At 35.1% G+C, this 21,997-nt stretch overlaps 1 protein-coding gene across 2 annotated transcripts in view; it reads right to left on the reverse strand.

The window, feature by feature from the left end:
• Positions 1–573: 573 nt before the first annotated feature.
• Positions 574–21,997, reverse strand: part of LOC119632214 (serine/arginine repetitive matrix protein 2) — a 46,827-nt gene continuing 25,403 nt past the window's right edge. For both annotated transcript variants that reach the window (XM_038025024.1, XM_038025030.1), the window contains 5 exons: positions 18,330–18,773; positions 15,573–15,761; positions 3,730–7,619; positions 3,577–3,673; positions 574–3,513 (listed from right to left, as the gene is read on the reverse strand). In XM_038025024.1, the coding sequence (XP_037880952.1) occupies positions 3,445–3,513; positions 3,577–3,673; positions 3,730–7,619; positions 15,573–15,761; positions 18,330–18,773 (4,689 nt within the window). In that variant the 3' untranslated portion in view covers positions 574–3,444. The remainder of the gene's footprint in view (positions 3,514–3,576; positions 3,674–3,729; positions 7,620–15,572; positions 15,762–18,329; positions 18,774–21,997) is intronic.

The raw sequence follows: 21,997 nt of genomic DNA on the forward strand, positions 1-21,997 counted from the left end.
AACAATTGAACAATTTGCTTTTCGCTAGGCTCAATGTATTTTCCGACGTGAACGTTACTTTTATATATGCATATAATATATATATGTATATATATATGTATATATATATATATATATATATATATGAATATGTTAACATGTGTATACAATTTTTTAAATTATTTCTTAGCGAATTGATTACGTAGTAGTTTGAAATGAGCATTTTGTTGATATATAGTAAGAAAGTTATCAATTTAGATTATCGTTCGTACTAAAGTTAGGATTTCAGTTATCGTTTCAATATTTATAAAAAATTTCATTTCAATTTCATGTTGTTTCGTTTTTCCTTTCTTTTAAATAAATTTAATTTTAATATTAGTTTTTATTACATATAGAATCAATAAAAATTTATTATTACTTTTGTGTATTAGTGTTTGTAAGGGTTATACAAGGTTTTTTCAAATTTTAGTTTACACTGTATTCACTAGAAATAATGGCAGTTTAGTTATATATAAATATTTATTTTAGATTCTTTCTCTTTTTCTTTTTTAATACATTCTTAAGTTTTCATGATCTTGCGAAAGTGTTTAGTTGTTTAGGCGTTTTTTTTCAAGGACAAGTGTATACCATATCGTATTTTGAGGTAAGAAGAAAATATAATTTTTCAAAAGCAGACTTGTCCAACTTATGGCTTTGCAGGTTTTAGAACCCATAATAAACAATTACCTTATGTTTTATGATTTTAAGCAAAAGAGTAACAGGTAGCAAGACTTAGCGTTTATTTGGCGAAACAATTTGAGTGAAGCCGTAATAGTCGAGAAATGTGTTATCATACATACTTATATATACATAATAATAAATGTGTATATATAGGAGAGTTTTCATCTCGCGGGAGCTGGAATTGAAATTTGTTGTTGACCATAAAAAATACGCAAAGAATTGAAAATGAAAATTGCTCCTCTTAAAATTGAACGGTGACCGCTTATTCGCTTTTCCCAGTATTGAGCAACGTTTCATTCCAATCACACCTTTGCATCAGTTGTTTGAGACATATGGAGTTTGAAAACTCTGTTAAAATCTTTGCGATTTGGAGTTTAATAGAGATTCTTCGTTGCCCCGACTAGGTTGTGTCACTAGTAATTGCAAATCCGCCTTTTCTCCTGTTTTTATAAGGTTTTGATATCACACGACTTAGAAAAATAAAGTGCATAACTTTTCACACGGCTTTATTCAATTTAGACAACTGTTCCATTTAAACTTAAAGCATAGCTTCCTTCTGTATACTTATATAGAGTTTTTCTAAATATACATTTTTATGTATATATATACATACATATACACGTACAGGATAAATGATTGTCATGTAAGGAAGTTTCTGATTGCGTTAAGTATTCGTTTCAAGTTGGTAGTTTCTTAGGTACCTGTATGCTGTGCCTTTGTAATTGCAAAGATATCCAAGAAGTGTCGAGACCATAACGAATATTCGGTAATTTTCTATTGCAATTCGTTAATGTTTGACAACTTTGTCGGGAACGTACGGATAAATGAACTTTTATTCTCTTTTATTACGTTTCCACGACGCGAGCAATTGAAAAGATTTAATATATGCTAATGATCGCTCGGTGCATGCATAAGCACACAATGAAAACGAATTCTTCGCCTCTTTTAGGCACCTTCCAGCAAGTTATAAATACTCTACTGGCTGCAGTATCTCCCTTTGGCATTCATTCATGCCAATCGATTCAACTAGAATACGCTCGAATAGTTTCACATACATCTGTGAAGCGTTGGAGAAAATATTCTAAAATCCTTATAACAATTTTTTTAATTTTTTTAGGTGGACTTTTTTTTGTTTTTTGACATAGCTATCAAATGAATTTTCGCAAAACATATTACAAGGTAAGCAGATCTTTCTCATAAATACACAATCCAATGGTTTTACCTATTTATGGAGTTGGAGAGTTACATTATTTATTGACGTTCTGTCAAATGTGTATGGCAGGACAGTCAATTTGCAAAAGGCGAGTTATTGCCTTTTGCAACGAAATTGGTTTAGTTGCATTAGGACGAAAGTGCATACCGAACAAAGTTTGTAAAACTCACTTATACTGCGTTGATGAAACAAGTGAATGATATGGAGTATTTATCGAGTATCGAGCAAAAATTTTGTTCTCGAGCAGACCAATCCACGCCCCTCTAAAATGCCTTTCAAAGTAGATGGGACGTACATATTCATTGATCTGCGCTTATAAGTGACTTTTTTATTTAACCAAAAAATCGATTTGCCTATGAGAGGGAGACTGCTATGCTGATGGGGAGACGACCTAAAAAACTTGCAATAATCTTCTCAAGAATGTGTTTCTCTATATTTGGCATAAATCTTCTACTCCGCTTGAACGTCTAGATCGCTTTGTACAATCTGAAAATTATTGTAGTGAGTTAGATAAAAGATTTTTGCCAAAAAATCATAATTCTGCGTTCGCATTTTGCATAGTCTTCACTTTCGGATATACCTAATGCAATACACAACATATTCTGGAGCTGGTACAGTTCTCTAATATACACGTTTTTCGTGCCAACTGTTAGATGAGACTGCATTACAACAACAACAAAATCATAATAATTTCTTGTATAAGTATAGATGGACTATTATTTGTAGTAAATGCATAAAATTTCTGGAACATTCTCATGTTAGGATTTTTTGAAACGGATCTTATGACCAAAACAGGAATCTTTGAAGCAAAATAAGCAAACCTTTTTTCAGCAGTGATATTTTGAAGATTTCATTGAAAGCTGAATTTTAGGCGAATAAATAGTTTTATAGCTATAGCCAACATTACGAATTGTAATTTTTGATTCCAATTCTTGTGTCTGTAAGAGTAGTGCAAATTTTCGCGAAAAAAAAAACAAAGCCTTTTGAATGCGAGCAATAGACGAACAAAGTTGTGCGACTCTCTACAAAATGTCATCATGACTCGTCGACAGAAATTTTAATAAATGAAGGTAGATAGGCGTTAAGACTGGATTTCCACCATATCTCAGTACTCATTATTGAATCCGGAATATATTTGCATCATAAAGTAACTCAGTCTTTGTAAGCAACTGTTACGATATGCTTTCATTTTGTCTACTTCTTCAATTTTCTGATAAAAATCTCGCGCTTAACCCTCACACTTCATTTTATTTTCTGACAACCATCCCTCTTCCCTTTCAAACATCTACTGGATGACAATGCGTCGCACTGTATATACGTTAGGAAAAGATGTTGCTTTAAAAATTAATTTTCAAAACCTTCCCGTAACCTTTGCCTAATTAATCATAGATCAGTTTTCTCCAAATCTTTTTTAACATATTTTCTCTTGTTTTTTTTTTTTTTTTTTTTGAAATTTTAACTATTTTAGTTTGCTATTTAACCTGGAACATGATTATAGTAAAGTAATACCCTTAAGAGATGTAAACTTAAAATTACTTCTCCATAAATTGCTGTTTAATTCTAGAACTGCGTGAGCCATCTCGACGAGGAAATTCTTCTGCCTGAAGTGGAGAGAGAAGAACACTTTTTGTAAACTTTGTCAAATATCGCAAATATTTACTAACCTTAGATGAACTGCTTTTGGAACGATTAGAGCTGGCCTGCCGCGTGGGAAATTGCAATTCATCATCAGTGTAACCACTGCATTCGCGTGACGAATCACTAAAATCATTCAATGCACTTAATGCGCCGTAGGAAAATTAGAATAAAACACAAACCTTGGTTCAATTCCCTCTTGAGTTTCGGGTTCAAGTAACGGTAACATATCGTCGCCCTGTTGCAAAAGATCGACTCCCGCTCGGGGCCCCGTAGTAGAAGTTGTACCACTAGTACCACTGGTTTCTCGTGTGCCTTCATGACACTCACATTGACAGTCTTCTGGTTTAACATAGTTATAGTGCAGTTTACCATCGGCGTGGCTGGCACTTGTAACTGCGGCTGCATACTCTGATTGCAGTCGCTGCGACGATTGCTGATGTTGGCCAGCTGTTACTAAGGCTTGCGCACTTACCGATTTTGTTTGACTTCTTGTTTGCGTGGCTGAGCCGGTCACACTATCTCTGGGCAATGTAGTGATACGTTTAGGTGGTTTCCTTTTCTCCGGTATATTTTCAAAATCAATCCAATGACCCGAAAGTTTTCTTTGAGTAGAAGTTGTTGCAGTTGTTGTACTCTTACTGGCTATATTTATTGTTTTGCTAAACGGTCCGGAATGAGTTTTGGTGTTCCTTATTTCCTCTTTTGTTTGATTAAGTTGCTTCTGTTGTTGTTGCTGCAAGTATTTATGAGAATCTTTACGTTCCAAATTTCCCGAAGCTCGCAAACCTTCTTCCGCGAACTCAAACCAGGATTTGCCACTAGCATTCGCCAATCGCCGGGGTGATTTAGTGCTTTGAGCTTTCTCTTTATTTGGGTCTTTACGTGGCAAGCTAATACGCAGCTTTTCACCTCTAACCGGCACCGAGCCAAACATTTCGAAATTCACATTTTCACTTGCAGTAACAATGCCGCAATATTCTTCCAAATGCGAAGGATTTAAGGGGGTGGTGGAACGAGGTCGTTCAACGGGGCACATTTTCAATTCCATATTGGCGCGTTCCTTCATGGGTATCAGCGATACTCCTTGAGCTCGCTCTTCAGGTAAAGTAGTCGGGATATAGGGCAGCTCATCCTCGAAAGATTCTTGCGACACAAGGCCGGTACTTTCATGATCCTCGATATAACCGACATTAAGCGACATATGCTTGCGTTTCACATCAACTGTCATTGGGAGACTAGCAGCACCAGATCCACTTCCCCCGACCGCATTCGTTCCTAAATCAGAGTCTCTTTCGCTTTCTGACGACTCCAAGGGTTCGTCTGTAGAGTGCATCGATTGTCGGTCGTGTTTTTGGAGTTTTTTTGGAATAACTAATGGTGATTCTACCGCAGCCATGGTCGGCGATTCACTTTGGCTATGTTTTGAAGGTGTAGAGGTGCGTGGTGGCTTAGGAGGAGTTTGCCGTGATCGCTCTACCGGTGACTGAGACTGAGAACGCATTGTACTTTTGGGACTCGACGTCGAAGGAATGATATCTCTTAAATTGGGTGAAGGCAACGGTGTGGGTTCGGTTGAAGGCGGCGGGGGTTGAGGCAGCACTGGTTTTCTTTGACATTGCTCGTTGTTGTAAATGACATGCGTAATCGCTTTAACGGTCTCTTGTTGGACTTCAGGTGGGTGTATATCCTGGTGACTGCTTTGCCTTCGTGGTTTGCGTGGTACATTCGGCGGTACATTCTCATGATATTTCCGACGCACATCAAAATTTTCTAAATAACGGGAATGGCGATTATTAGTCATAGCCACTTCATTGTCATCTTCTGAGGTTGAGCGAGATTTACGACGTGGGTCATCGGACGCAGAAATTTTACGTCTTAGCACCATTACATTGCCAGTATTGACATTCATATTGGCGACTGGAGTTTTTGATTTCTCGTCTTCTGAAGTTGACAGTGACTTTTGCCGTTGTGTTATACTTCTCTCTAAAGAACTCCCTGATTTTAACTGCTCTTTAAAGTCTCCAGAGTCTTTGCTTTTAATAGATTCTTTAGTTTCAGCTTTTTTCATGCTATAACTTTCAGTTAATTCACACACTTTAGACGTTACACCTTCCTCTTCATCCGGTCTTCGTATTACTGTACCTTGGCGACGTAAATTTTCAATTTTTGTTGGACTTTCCGTCAAACTTTCTTGAGCTTGCTCTTCTGACATATGGCTGGAAATACTTTCCGTTTTTGATATACTAAATTGGGTAGTAAAAACTTGTTCTTGACTGCCGGACCCTAAACGCGTCGCAAATAATAATTTACGTCGTTCTCGAGCTGCTGCCGATTCCTCACGCATAGCACTACTATTAATTGTAGCTTTGGTTTCCACCACTTTTACCTCGGCCGCACTAGTCGTACTTTCAACCGAAGGTAAACGATGTATTTCCGCTTCCGCTGCAATGCCGTTTTCTTGACCCGTATGCTCTTTTACATGGGCTAGTTGCGAACGATTTCCAGTTACCCTTATAGCGCTGGCATAGCTCTCTGCTGATATTATTGTTTCTTGCGAATCCTGCGAGCTATGACGATTCACTTCCATACTCCAGGTAGGGTCTTTACCGTCATCGTCTTGCGACAATGTATGTATAGCGTCAAGATTTTCTATGCGACGTATTTGTTGAGGACGTGGTGGTATTGTAAATTTTCCAGAACCTGATGATCCTTTACGAGCTCCAACTGGCTTAAGAGCCGCCGCAGCGGCAGCCAAATCACTTACGGTTATTGGAGCTGCAATTACCTTTACTGGTTCAGCATTGAGTTGCTGTATATTCTGAAATACTTTACGAACTTCTTTCTCTTCAGGTGGTGTTCGTAAAGGAATGTGTATGAATCCTTCAACCGGATCATCGTAGTAACGTAACCGACTATTAGGTCTTGAACCGGTGGAAGTAATTACTGGCGTTTGCGACTTACTGCGTGATTGCATATTCTGTAACTCATGTCCGTCAATCGGCGAAGAGGATTTCGAAGTTCTGGCTGGTTCAGTACCGGCGCTACTACCTCGTTTTCCTGTCTTAAATATTGCTAATACTGATTTTTGTTTATTAGGTGTAGCTGCCTGTGATTGAGGAGTTTGCCGATCTTTACTTTTACTACGGGAACGTGATCGCTCTCTAGGCGAATCGGGAGAATCTTTGCCACCCAAACGAAATAATGAGCTGAAAGATGACTTACGCGATACTGATATGGCAGCGGGAGAAGGAGAACGGCTACCATGTAAATCTTTAGGTCCCATTATCTGCCCTCGTAAAGTTTTTGGACTGGCTGTGGGCGTCAAACGATTCTCCGTTTCTAAGTTCTTTTGAGTCAAGCATAAGGAAGCCGGTTTTTTTTGAGTCGTACTGCCACGTGAATATACGGGAGCTAGAGTGTTGGGTGCTTCCACTATCTTTTCATGGGGAGCTACACCTTTGTCATCGTACATGTGATCAGGCTTAAGGTTGATACGTATATACTCAGTGCCACTTGGTGTTTTCCCGACAATCATTTGTCCTGGACTTTTGATGTTACGTCGCTGTGTTCCCACAGAAGATTTCGCATTAAAGATTTTCGAATCGGGTCGATTTTGAGCCAAAATTTTTTCTGTCAGCTTATCGTCACCATTAGTCAAAGAAGTTGGTGGCTTACGTTTCGGCGAAGATTCAACTTTAATTCCCTCAGCTAATACTGCCTGCGTGGGATCACGAGTACGTGCCAAAAGAACTTGCTCAAGCAGATAAGTTGTTGGTGGCTCCGCCGTTGTACTCAACCCACCATCTACCATACTCTCCACCGGTTTTGGTCCACAAAATGATGTTTCCAAAAGCATACGATGCGGCGAAGGAGAACGTGATAAACCGGACACCGCCGACAAATGGCTTACTGCTGAACCTTGACTACCGACGCTAGAGACACGACTAGTGCGTCCCGATATACATAACAAGGCAGCAACTTCGGAACTCGCCGAATCCTTACGTTGATGTTGTTGTAAATACGCTTGATGATCATCAAATTTAAATATATGAGGCGAAGATCGTTTAGGCTGAAAATACATGAGCAAATTAAATATTGAATCTCTACGGATTTCAATAGCTTTTCATTAGTTATTTCCGTTTGCATTTTAATTAACTTTTCACAACTGTTTATTTCTTATTTCAATCACATGTTGAGTTGAATATTTATGTCTACCTATACACATAATTAAAAATTACCGTTCTAGTATTTGCACATGCACGCACACATGCTCGCATATTATTGTAAAAAGGAAATGTCGAAAACTGTTGACATTATTGTTGTTGTTATTGTTATTATTACTATTATTGTTGATTTCATTCATTTAAAAATGTAAACTAGCAAGTCGAACATCAACAGACCAAAAAAGGAGAAATTTCCTTCATTTAGTCGGTTTGTCAGTTCGTTTGTCAGGTCGCTCAGAATAGAATAGAAAATATATGCAGGTGTGTAAGTGTACATATATGAGTCTTGCGTGGAAAGTAGAAATGTTTTGTTTCGATTATGTCGAGTATGTCGAATAAAACCGCATACGTACGAGCAACGTACGGTCATGGCACTGTTGTAGCAACAAGTTAAACAAAACTTAAGACAGGCTGGAGCATTTTCCCTCAAATCTATAGCAATGAGGTGTGCAGTTTTTTGCCTTTTCTCCCTCTTTTTGCAGATAACATTAAGTGCCACCGTCATGTTCAACGTTACAAAAGATTGTTTATAATTAAAATTAATGTTATATGATTTTTTCTCTTTTTTTGCCTTGAGCGTCAAAATGGAATTAGTGCGTAAAAGAAATTCTTTCTTTTCAAGTATACATCAAGGTTCTAACTAAAAAGGCTTGCTACAAACAAAAAGAACATGGCTGCGTCAATATCAAAAAGTTTATGTTGGTGTTAAAACTTCTCGTTAAAAAAACCTTTAATTTTTAATCTTTGATCAAGCATTGATTTGTAGATCTGCGATTCTAAGGTTTTTCATAATCATTTGCAAGGGATTTTGAATTTACTTAATCCCTCAGCACATCGGATTGGGTCGGTCTTCATACTTAAAAATCATAAAAACGTAATTTCTAACTTATCTAAAAAAGAAAAAAAATCGATTTACAAACATAGAACGTAGATTCTTATTACAACAGATACAACGAAAGCTGTCAACTACTGTCAACAAATTATGAACGCTATCCTGCTGCATACACAAAAAAATTCAAAGCCAATAGGACAATCGCATGGCACAAGTCGGATCACGCTAAAATAACCCGGTTTGTCAGCGGACATCGGGACGTTACGTCTCAATTTTTTAACTTTCTTCGAAATGAAGCTTTTTAGTGAGTTTTAAACGATCTTTTTGTCACCTGAAAATGAATCCACTCTATTGCTCTATGGGAGCGATTTTTTTGGAAAAAAGAAAAAAGTCAATTATTCGCTGTTTTTTTTTTTTTTTTTTTTTTAAATCAATTTTTGATTTTGAGTCATATTTCCAGAGAGTTGTTGCATATTTCCCGTAAGTAAGAAGGATCTTTAGGAAAACTTTTGCTTTTTAAGACAGAAATGGTCAAGTTTTAATATATTATGATGAAAGTTGATGCATGATAGTAGTTTGACATCAAATGTAATTAGGCCGAATTTGGAATATGTACCACAATTTTTGGACCTTTTTCTTTGGCACGGCCATGCTTACGGAAACTAAATCTTTATTTGTAAAGAGGTCTAATTTTTAATCTACAGTTACATAGTAGTTAGTTCACATAAAAAGAGGGCATATTTTTGTGCTCTATGAAAAGTAGTAATGTGGGATAGGGTATTTATTAGTGAGCTTAGCGCAACTACGAAGTTTTCACTTGTTTTTTTTCTTTTGCCAAAATCAAAATAAACCTTTTCCAAAGTTTGAATATCTAAACTATATGAAATGAAATGGGTCAGATCACGTATAATATTAAAGCACTTTTAAAAATTCTTAATTAATTTCCATTTAAATAACCGAGAGATAACCATTTGTGTCAATAGAGCAAATATTACACTGAAATAATATTTAGTGTTGATAGGGGGAAACAAACACAAACACCTGATTACATATAGATGCCTATTCCGCATACATATCGAGAGTAATCCGAATGGATGCATACAACATTTGCAAGCACGTCAATAACCGTATGTGTGCATTTTGCATATGTACGCAGGGGGCCTCAATTGTAAATTGTGCAATTTTTTGTTTTTTTATATTCAGTTCCACAAGGCGAAATACAGTTAACAATGTCGTCATTCAGACAACATTGTCGTGATGAGCAGGCAACGACGTTAATCGAGAACTTGAATTAATTTCTAGCGTATTTTTCTTAATAAGTACGCTCAACTCCTTTTTTACGCGGCCGATATCATCCTTGGAACGAAGGTATGTGCAAAAAATCGCATAAAAAATACATGTGATATGTAGTAAATTTGAGGATATATTTCGCAACTCAATAAAATCGTGTAAAATGAAGAAACTCTAAATATGTTCCCAAAAGACCGCGCAACAGAAGTAATAATGAAATCCATATGAAATATTTATGAAACAATAAAAATTCATTTCTATTTGCAAAAGAAATGAAAAAATTAGTGTGCAATAAAAGTTCACTTCATACGTGCGACATATAAAAATTTCAGTTGAAATTAGGAATAAAAATTAGTTTCTCAACTATTCATCGCTAGTTGATAACAAGCGAGTACGTTTATCATGGGCTAGACCAATAATCATTGAGTTTGATTCTAATGAAGAATGGCATTCGTTATTAACGCCGTCTGCTGTTTTTCTTGCTGTTATAAAGTTTGCTATTAGCAGCGTTTTTTTTTTTTTTTTTGTGTCTTAGGATGCTTATATAATCGTTGATGCCCAGCTGCGCAAAACTTAAGCGTACGTTGAACTAGAATTAAAGAAAATTTCTATTTGGGATTCGTGCTAGAACAAAAAATGTATGTAAGAAAGTGTATGGTTGCTTTTTGGTGAACCGGATAAAAAAAGTTCGTGTGAAAAAAGAGTTGAGTTTATAATATAGTTAGCTCATAGTATACGGAAATGTATATTATTTAGAACATCACTACTTTTCTCTATTTGTTTGATCAACATATCTACCAGGTGGCAACGGGCTCTTACTTCAACAGGATTTGTCCTATTAGCTAAGCGAGTGCTTCAAACAAGAAGATAGCGAGAACAAAAAAGAAGTTCTCTTGTTAATCTTAAAGTCCTCTCAAATCCTATTAGTTGCTTTAAAACAGATTTCTTTTACTTTACCGGCAATTTATGTGCAATATATGGCGAGATTCGGCATTTTATTATTTCGGTTGACTGTAATACAGCTATCAGCCAGTTTAGGGAAGAGCATTTGCAGCCGACTAGATACGAATTGTCACTATCAAGTCAGTGATCGCGGGATCAAATCTCAGTACAGTAGAGCTCACTTGCTTGTTAGCTATAGTGAGCGCTTAGTCGCAAATTACATGGCACTTAACGATTTGAACACACACACCCTGAGTGATTGACCGATGTTGTCAAACATTGTTGTCTACAAGTCGGATGAAAGTTCGTGAAGTGTGGTATGAAATGTTAAACGAAGAAAATTAATTCAAGCTCCCAATAAAATATGTGTAATATATGCTGAATTGTAGGTGAGAAAATTTAATCTTTCCTACCAACAACTGATTTTGTGATGATGATGACGATAATGACGTTAGTCACGATGCCGATGATGTTGGTGATAGTGATTTCGGTTGTCACACGCACACAATTTCTAATCCTGTTAATATTGTATACTGTGGCCGATGTCGTTGTTGAACACTACAAAAAAAATCTATTGGGGACAATTACGAGACTTAATTAAATCATATTTCAATTTCTCTTTTAACTTGAAGTCGCTTCTTTCAATATAAATTTAAAAGTTTTCACTTATTTTCATCGAACTTTTATTAATTTAATAAACTTGCTTAGGAGATGTTGTTTCCTCATTTAAAACGAAAACTACAAGAGTGCAAAATATTCTACATTGATTTTTTCAACAAACTACGTAATGTAAGCAACAATATATTGTTTTATTTTATTTTATTTTTTTTTTTTTTGTTTTTTCTTGCTTTAGTTTTTCAATTTATTATAGTTGTCATCTAGTAGCATAAAGTTTTAGTTTATTTCATTTATTAATTTAAATATACATATATAGTTTTCTTCCAACATTCTATTAGATATTCAGAAAAGTTAGTTTCTTTCTCTCTCCTTTTTTTTTGTTTTTTCTCTTTTTGTTTTATTAATTTTCTAAAAACAAAACATGCATTGTCTTGATGCATGTAACCTTTTGTTGCAGAAGTTTCGTTGAAACGTAATTTCTAATAAAATATTCCCCATTTTCATTCAAGGTGGCTTCATTGTTTTGATGTTGAGTTCATTACTAGAATAAGGATATTTATTGTCTTTTGTGGGTGCTTAGCTACAATATATATAATATAAGGTCTTTTGATTTCATTTAATTTTCAATAAAAAATTATTCTACATGAAATCGATTTTTTATAAATATATGAAGATGGCGAGTGGCAATCTTTTAATTACCGTTTCTAAGAGTGATGATCTCGTAATGATAAATTTATATGCATACACTTCTAACTTTTGTACCGTTTACTCAGTAAACTACAGCTTGCAGAACGGCATACGCTTAATACAAAGTTTTTGAGTTAAGATTGGAGGAGAATATGTTCCTCTGTTTGAAAGTTTTCAATAAACATTTCAAGCGTATTGTACAATTAACTAACTACACTGACAATAGTAAGGGATGAATGTCGCTTAGCTTAGCTCCTTTTCGGACACTTTAGCGATTATCTAAAGACAATGATAATGATTTCATTATTATTTAATGGAATGGAATATACCCACATTTCTTCGGAAAACTATCGTGCACACCGTTATTTCTATCTTATAATCATCTGCCTATTTCTATTTCTACCTAAAGTCACAACCACACCTAGAACCAAAGCCATAGTAGTAGACATACTAGCACTGATAGCGATAGCTTTGTCTACAGCAATAGAAATTGCGATAGCAATGGCATGGAGGAAGGAATTCAAATGCTACCATGGATTACATCTAATACATGCTGACCCCGTATAATAGACAGGTCTGAAATTCCCAGCACTGACAGATGAGTGCTGTGTTTAACAGAAAATTTATATTATTTTGTTAAAGGCGTTGACTCTTCTGGCGACCGCAGAATTTCATATCATTTCGATTATTTATTTCTACAAGTGACGATGGCCTTAGTGGCGCTACTTTTGGTATTTTTGAATCAGGAAAAATTCACTCATTGCTTTTTTTATTATATATTGGTTTGAATATTGTTATGGGAATTCTGCTTCGTCGAAACAATCTGTTCATGGGACACGCATACTGCTAAACGGACTAAAAGCCCAAAAGAGATGATTTACACCAGAAACACATAAAAAATAAAAATACAGAAAATTACGCTCGATAGTCGAAAAGTGAAGTTACAAAAGTGCACTGAGATTGTAAATGTATAAAAGGCAGTGAAAATTTCCCTTTCTTCTAGAGAGCTGGATACCGTGTATACTCACAGTGCCTAAAGAACATGAACTGATGGCAAAATTGCAGGAATTGAGGCGCGAAGAGCTCCTCTAACCGCAGTATTTTCTCCATTGCGTTCTCACTGACTATTATTTGTTGGCACAAAATCACAAAGGGATTTTGATCAAATGATGCGATTACGCTAAACCGCAAATAGGAAACATGTTTTGAAAGTCTTGAAAAGTTCGGGAAATGTTGGAATGACCGCATTATTCTTGATATTGATTTTCTCGATGAATAAAAGGAAAAAAAATTGTTTCTTACTGCCGTCCCAGAAACTATTAATCAATATAAAACATTCGATGTGAGATTGCCAAGATTAGAGACTTTGTTAGAACAAGAAAAAAGCCTGCACATGCATGAGATCTACCATCTAAAAGTTGACTGCTAAAGAAATTTGTGCGAAGAGATAGGTAACAATGATAATGATTATTGTACAAAATATTTAATGAAAGAGTTGTCCGCGTCAGGTCTGTACGCCTCCAATTCAGTTTTCTGAAAACGTGTTCTATGACTAACGTTATTGAGGGAGCATAAAAGGAAATGGCATAAAAGAATTTTGCGATGTTATTGTATTAAATGTTAGAAACGCTTTCAACAGGCCCGATTAGAAAACCACTAGTAACAGTCAAAAGGTCTCAAGATTCTCTTCGCACCCCAATCAAATGGCAGACACTTGTTTATAAGAGAATTTTGTACGCACAATACCTAGAGCAGATGCCAAAAAAAATTACCACAGAAGTATTCTAAGACATCATCCCAAGTGCCTATCCTCAGAATCTAACATAAGACGTTGTAGTCAATTTGAATCGCCCAAAAAGAGGGTAAGAGAGTGGATTGATCAGCACCGTATAGCTCGGATAAGTAGGTAGCTTTGTAACTCTAATCTAAAAGTTACCACAGAAAAGAACTGAACCGATATAAGTGACACACAAAATCACAGCTTAGCTTGATATATTACTTATTATACTTGACTAAACACACTTCTAATTGATATTTGGAATAAATTTGTTTGTGGACTGAGAACATCGATTTTGAAGATCACAATTGTATCGCTCCTATCCTCAATGCAGAGCGCTAAAGAAACACGATTTCATATTATAGGTGGCACGAAGTAGATGATTTCGGATGGGATGATATATGGTTTTAACAGAATCCTGCAATCCTGCCGTACATACATATGTAACACGATCAGTTTATGACGAGAAAAGTTCAACGACCATGTAATATATAAAGACCTATACATAAGGTTGCCACAAAAATCATGCGATATAACTCTATTCGACTTTTTACTTTGGGATGACCATCGTTGACCATTAGCCTACGCCGATAGACGACGAATTCTCAATACGTTTTTAATTGAACTTAAAATAAAAACAACTAAGAAAGTAATATTCGGCCGTGACCGAATCTTTTATGCCCATCACTCGTATCCTCAAAAGGATTAAAAAAAAGATAATAATTAAATTTTGATATTTTATAATATGGGATGATCGCGCCTGATTTTTTCTATTTTCAGAATAAAAATAGAAATTTATATAGTGCATGCGCTGTACATTACGAGAGACAAGTAAAAAACATGGAAAGCAAATGGTATTCTCAGCTTTGGTTGTATAGACGTGCGAAAGTTGCACACGTATCCTCTGATCGGGTTGGATTATTTTCAAATTCTTGTGCCTATTTGAAGGCGACGTCTTCATTTTAACGAATGGAAGAATGCTAACGATAGAAACCACACGGACATGGTAACGTGCATCCCAACTTTGAAACTGGCCAAGAACTTATATACTTTGTTGGGTTTTTGAAGCTTGTTTCTGCGCTTTTTAAAAGTGTCTGCCCGTCTGCCCAAGCATGCAGCATATGTGGTAAACATTCTTGCGCTAGCAAAAATAAAGATTCGCCTACAAATTCGCGAAAAAATTAGGATGTGTGCCGAATTTTTCAAAGAGCACCCTTACAATTTCTGAACGGCTACGCGATAAAAATTTTTATTTTGGAAGTAGAAAAAAAATCGGCCACGTCCACTCAATATTATTGTTTTCTTCTCGGCCCTTGTTTGGTGTAACGATGATAGGTATAAGAGATTCGATCGCGCCCGAATATAATTTTCTTACTTGTTTAAGATATTTTCTTGCTCCAGGAAGTAAATAATAAATCTTGTGTTGGAATCTTTGCAATTTAGGTACACTACACATATTACACACAGTGCTTAACGTAGCGGAACTGTTGATTAAAACTTGTTTGCTATTAAAAGAAGGGCCCTAAGCTTCGCGTAAATATATTGTTTTTTGCGATTGCACTTGTATCGTGAAGATTGTAAACTAAATATGCTTTTGATACAATCTTTTTTTCTTTTCTTCTTTTTTTGTTTTAAATTTTACAATAAACTTACCTGTTGTTGCATTTGTTGCTGCTGCTGTTGTTGTTGTTGTTGTTGTTGTTGTTGTAGCAACTTAGCTTCCTCCTCTCTCTTTTGCTGGGGATCCATGAAATATAATTCTTCTGTAGAGCTGCGCAATTCTAGAGCGCCTTCTTCACGAAAGCCTAAATCAATTGATTCCTGTAGGGTGCCAGTGCCCACCTTTACTTAATTAGTTTTTTTTTTTTTGGTTTTTTGTTTTGTTTTTTAAATTTTGAATTGTATATATATAAAAATATAATTTTCCATTTTTTTTTTTTTTTTTTTTTTTGAACATAAAATCACATCAATTTATTTTTTCAACAAATCAAAAAAAAAAAAAACGCAAATTAAAATTTTTTTTAATTAATACCAAATTTTCATAGAAATCGTTTATAATGGATACCAGGAAGACGGATTAAAAATACAACGAAAGAAAGTGGGCATAAAAAGTATAATAAGAAAATGGAATACAAGCAAAAAATTACCATTAATTATACATTCTAGAAAATTAAATATTAAAAGAAAAAGAAACAATTATTGTTATTCCATAAATACTGTGACCTATTGTGTAATGCTTATGGGATAAGTGAGAAGAAAAAATCAAAAGTGCAAGTGGACGTTCAAGTTTTGTATTATTGTCAACCTTTAGCGAGAACTCGTCTCATTCATTAAAACATTGTCCTATGTGATGAAAATAACAAAGACATTTTTAAATCAACCACGATGGAGATTATCTTCTACTACTTACACTGTCAAATTACGTACTAGGTCTACCCGAAAGTTCTCCGAAAGTTCGGTTTTAGAATGAAAACTAATCTCGGTTTTCGAATACGGGCGAAAATGGTTTGTTGGGCTGAATCCAAGTCTTTCCGCATTCTTAAGGTATCGGCTTCGAAACATTGGAAATGCTTTCACGCAGCTTGTCGTTGAAAATGGGACAAATCGACCAAGAAATATGCATGCAGCACGACGCGAACTGAAAACATCTTTCTTTTCAAAGCCAAAAGAAAATATTTTGTATTTCGATCACTAATCATAAACGATACAAATTCTCATTCTATCTTATAGTAACTACACAACATAGAACAAATCGGCCAGACCCACTCGGTGATATAGATTAGATAGACCAGTATTAAAAATACTTCGGTATACATCACTTCAATGATCCTTATCCGTCTAGTTACGGCGAAGCGAATAGAAAGAAATTAAAGTTGACGGAAAGCAACTGAAAGAAATATTTACGTTGCTAGAAAGGGTTGCCATATAGGTTCAACAATAGAATATTGATTGTTCTTATACTACCTATGGTACACGGAACCTTAAATTTACGAGGATGTACGTGTACGTTGAAAGTTATGCAAACATCGAAAAAATTTATTATATCCATTGAATCAGGAAATGCTGTGAGTTAGGCTTGTCTGTCTAGCTTGTGTGTATAAATGTTAGTGTTACTTAGACGAAATTCGGTGTACGGTAACTTCAAATGTTTCTACCAAAATTAAAGTCAAAAGCTTTGTTTTCGCGGCCAAGAAAGTGTCATCCACACACCTCTCGCACATAGAACATAATCGATTCAAATTTTCACGCTGATCGAGACTATATACACTTTACAGGATCTCTGAAGCTTTCGTTTGACAAAATGAGTATACCCCAAGCCATCGATCATACCACCTCTCTATGTTTCATTATTGTGCATGTTGTGCATTTGTGTTTTAGATGGAGAACTCGAAGACGTCAATTAGAAAAACTTGATAGTCGTCACTTATTTTTGTTAAAAAATATCGAAGGCTAAACGTTGTTGCCATAAAAAGTATTGATTTTCAAAAGGCACTCATATGGAAAGTGTACCCAACAACAGACTTATGCAATCCAAACGTACCGCGGAAGAGTTATATGCCCAATCGTTATTCTGAATCAATTTCCATCATAAAATTCTAAAAGTTTGACTTGACTTATTTTGATATGATAAAAAAATTTCCCAAAATCGAAAATCATATAATAAAAGTTCAGTCTATTTAGTTAAATTTCTTCTTAAAAACTTAATATATCTTGTACCACAAACAGTTGAGTGTATAAGTATGCATTCACCTATTATAAGTCATTTCCCTCTAAGCTATAGTAGAAAATTCATGAGAAATTGTAAATTGTTCTCCCTTGTTCTTACTCCCTCTATGTCCGGGATAACGATAATATTACAAACTAAAACTCTTAGCTGAAAAAACTGGGTTAGTAAAAAAAAAAAGAAGAGCCAAGAATTGATTTAAGACGTTATGTAAGTGAGATAAAAACCTGTCTTTATAGAAAAGAGAGCAAAAAAAAAAAAAAAAATCGAAAAGATAGACTAGGAAAAAAAGAAAAACATACCGAGAAACAACATTAAAATGGAAGAAGACGGTAAAAACAAACACCCAGAGCCACAGCAAAGCAGAATACCAGTGGCAGTGAACACAGACAACAGACAACAGACAACAGAGTTATTGTTACATATTCAATGGGAAGTGCAGTGCGAGTGTATAGTGTGCGTGTGTGTGTGTGTGTGTGTGTGTATGTGTCAGTGCGCTATTTGTGATGTATAAGAAACTATTGACGTAAATTACATATAGCGTAAGCCAAGTCAAAGCAAAAAAGAAAAAAGACACCTTCGTAGGCTGAAATTTTTTGTCCGACCCGTACGTCAGACTTCCGCCCCCGCACGCGCAAAAGAAGCATTAAAGCAAGTTAAACGGAAATCGTTAAGAAAAGAATCACCTGTTCAAACACATTTTCTGGACTGCTCTCGCGGCTATCCTCTTCATGATGCGATGACGATGAGGCGCGACTCAATTCTATGCGCGGCGTTGAAGGTGTGCATAAAGTGGTCGCACCTTTATAAGTGTTTAACATTTCCACAGCAGTCACTGCTCCACCGCCACCTGATCGTTTGCTACCAAGAGTGCCGTTCGTGTTTAATTCCTGTTTAACTTTGGCCTTAACTCCTTCATCATCGCCATTATAATCAATGTTTGCTTTCGGTGTCGTTGTTATTGTTGTCATTGTTACTGTCGGTGATGCTGACGTCTGTTCTTGCGTTATTTGCTTAGGACCATTTCCTTTCATCATTTGTGCTTCTGTTCGCTTTGTTTCCGTTATTGCTGCTGATCTATTCATTCGGTGCTGTTGATAGTTCGCTTGGTTTTTATCATTTGTTTCCATCTGTAATTTAATTGAACTTATTTAGAAATGAAAATGATTTTATATGTTCTTTTGTTATTTTTTATTATTTGTTCTAATTATTAATAATTCAATCGAAATTCTCTTCGCTCTTCACTACATAAATCGTCCTATATAGGAATTATTTCGAATTTCTTTCTTTAAACGCTTACATATAAACACTTTTTTTATTGAATATAACCGCCCGCAATGCATTCATAATTTTTCTTTTTTTTTTAAATATTTAAAAATATCACACAAAAAAAAAAAAAAAAAAAAAAAAAAAAAAAAAACAATAAATAAATGCAGACAAAGCAATTTCTAATAGAGATTTCTAAAGGATAAGAGCGGACTTTTTATCGAATACAACCCAGTATCCGAATAATCTACGGCGCTGAAACCGTCAAATTAATTAAAAATCATCAAAAAGTCATAAATGCAATATATATCAGTCATTGAATTTAGTTTCTAATATTTTTGTTCGCGAAACAAGTAAAATTTCAATTACTCATCGGCCAGTTGCCATTTTTGTATTTCATAATGGCCAAATGGTCTCCTTCTGCTGAACACTGCAATTTCATTTCTTTTACTCGACTATTCAATTTCACTTTCAATAGTATACTTATGAATATGCTAAAATGACGAAACAGCTGATCTTCACATTCATTGATCATCTAAAAATTCATTCATTCATTCATTCATTCATTCATTCATTGAGTTATCTAGAAAATATTCATCTGCCTGAATGGCCGCGAGTGCAATCTTCCAAGTGCTGTTGTAATTTCAATAAGGCTGATAGCCTTTAGATACTAATGCTTTAAAGAATTCAGTCTTAGACGAATGAATTAATAATGATAATAAAAAAATTAAAAATTACTTCCGGCTCAAAGTCAATAAGAAGGGCATGGCAAAAGTCTGCCGGGAACTTGAAAACGAAAGAACTGTTAACAGTTAACGGATTTCGTTGGCAGCTTTATTTGCTGCATTCACATCAATTTGTTAGACGCTCAAGCGTCTTACAAGCGAAGCAACAACGAAAATAATGTATAAATATTAGAGACAAAGATCTCTCCAAGTTATACCACGAAATGTTTACGATATAACCGTTTGTTTTGTGTTGTTGTACGGGCAATATCAAGCCTGTGCAATACATGCCCATACGTGTACCTTTGCATTCAAGCCATTAATAGTAGTTTCGCAGACATTTTGAGCAAATCTGATAAGCAATTTCAATGTTCCCATTTTGAAGGATGGATGGACGCGAACCATTTTCAAAAACGACTTATTTAAAAAAATTCCCGTTATGAAAAAGAGTCTGCAACTTTTATTATCGTCCGACAAAAATCGATGTAAAGGGAGTAGTTTGTCGCATTAAATGAACGTGAACAATTTGGATGGGAGGCGACGAGTTTTGAACTTCCTCTCTTATAATTGTTCTTGAAAATGTTAAGCTTTAAATGGCGGAACCATTTAATTTTTAATATTTTATATTATTATTGAAATTAAATGAGAAGAGTGATTTAACATAAAAATTTACTGCGATAGTTTCGAACCGTAGACATCTATTTTTCGGACTCGCTTCCATGTAAGCATACTCGTGAAAAGGTAGCCTTTACACGGCAAGGCAGAGGGGTCGGCCTTTCGATATTGCTCGATGAAAATAGTTACATAAGATATTTATTTAAGGAGCGGTCTGGACTGATAATAAAAAAATTTAATTTAATTTTTTTTTTTTTAGGTTTTCGTGCCTACATCCCCTTCAAGCAAACTTGAAAATAAAAAAATATCAAACTATTTAGTTTTTGATTTGCTTACAAGGCTTCTATAACAATCTATATTAATCATTCAATTTTGCAGGGATTTACGCGCGACAAGAAGATTAGAAGTGTTGTGCGAATCAAAAATAAAATTATTTCATGCGAAAATAGCGAGAATTCTAAATAAACTATTATAATAATATCGTATGTAGATAGCATCATAAGTACGCGCGTATGAAGAAAACAACTTTGTTTTTTGGAATTTGCTTGTTTTTATATTTTGATACATTAATTAACTGTAGGTTCCCTCACTTCCTAAATTAAAACTAAAACTAAGGTTAAATCAATTAACTCTGTAATTTTGAATGCGCCAAATACCTCGATCGCATATTGATTGTCGAGCAGAGCAGCGATGAACGCATAACCGGGTAGCCGCTACTCGAAAGCTAGAATTCGGTACTATAAACGTTCATGGTAGATGCAAGTCTCATCATGACTGTCAGCAGATTGTTGAATAAGTCATCTACTTCGGCGTCATACTCATCCTTTTAACCCTTCATTCGCCGGAGAGTAACTTGTAAATGCCCGCCTTACCTACATCGCAATTGGATACAGGCGTTTACTGGCACGCTCAAGTTGATTCGACAAAAGCATAAGTAAAGCACTATACTAAATCGTTGGAAAATCATTGTTTAAATATACTTTCGTGTATATGGAAATATCTACGAAAATTTCTAATTTGTTTTAATACAATTTAATATCAAATAAGTCGCAACAGTTTTTTTTATTTTCTTAACTTTCTCTACCAAATTAATTGCTATTAAAATTAAATCCGTTACGGTTTGTTAGCCCCCACAAAAATGGAAGGTAACCTCTATCTGCCTTATCTTATCTTATTATTTCCTTAATACATTTTTAAATGGTGTCACAAAAACCATAACAAATAATGTCACAGACATTTTGTTGTTTCTAAATCAATCTTCATCAGTACTTCTTCAGTAATTTAAAAATGTGTGTTGCCCCACAATTTTGCTCTTTCACAATTACATTAGCACGTAATCGTATCTTCTTGTGTCATTAGAAAAACTCGCAGTTAACCATGCGCCTCTTCTCCCTACCGAAATGCGCTCAATGCGTACCTTGGTCTAAAGGAGAAGGAAAACACGTTTCGACAAAGTGACATATATTATAGACAAAAACGCACATACACACACACACACACACACATACCCTTTTGAAAATCTTCATTTATAGATGTGTGTACGTAAATGCACAAGAAAATGCACTAAAGCACAATGAAACAATTTAAAAACTTCATGTACATGTATGATTATATTGCAAATAAAATGTAATATACATATATATAGATGGCTGCACGTATATGTGTCCTTATGACCCTTAAGGAGTGTAAAACCGAAAAATAAAAAACAAATCTTTTCTTTAAACACTAAAAGATTTCCATGTAAAACC

Source organism: Glossina fuscipes, unplaced genomic scaffold (genome assembly GCF_014805625.2).
Source record: "Glossina fuscipes isolate IAEA_lab_2018 unplaced genomic scaffold, Yale_Gfus_2 0, whole genome shotgun sequence".
Lineage (NCBI taxonomy): Eukaryota > Metazoa > Arthropoda > Insecta > Diptera > Glossinidae > Glossina > Glossina fuscipes.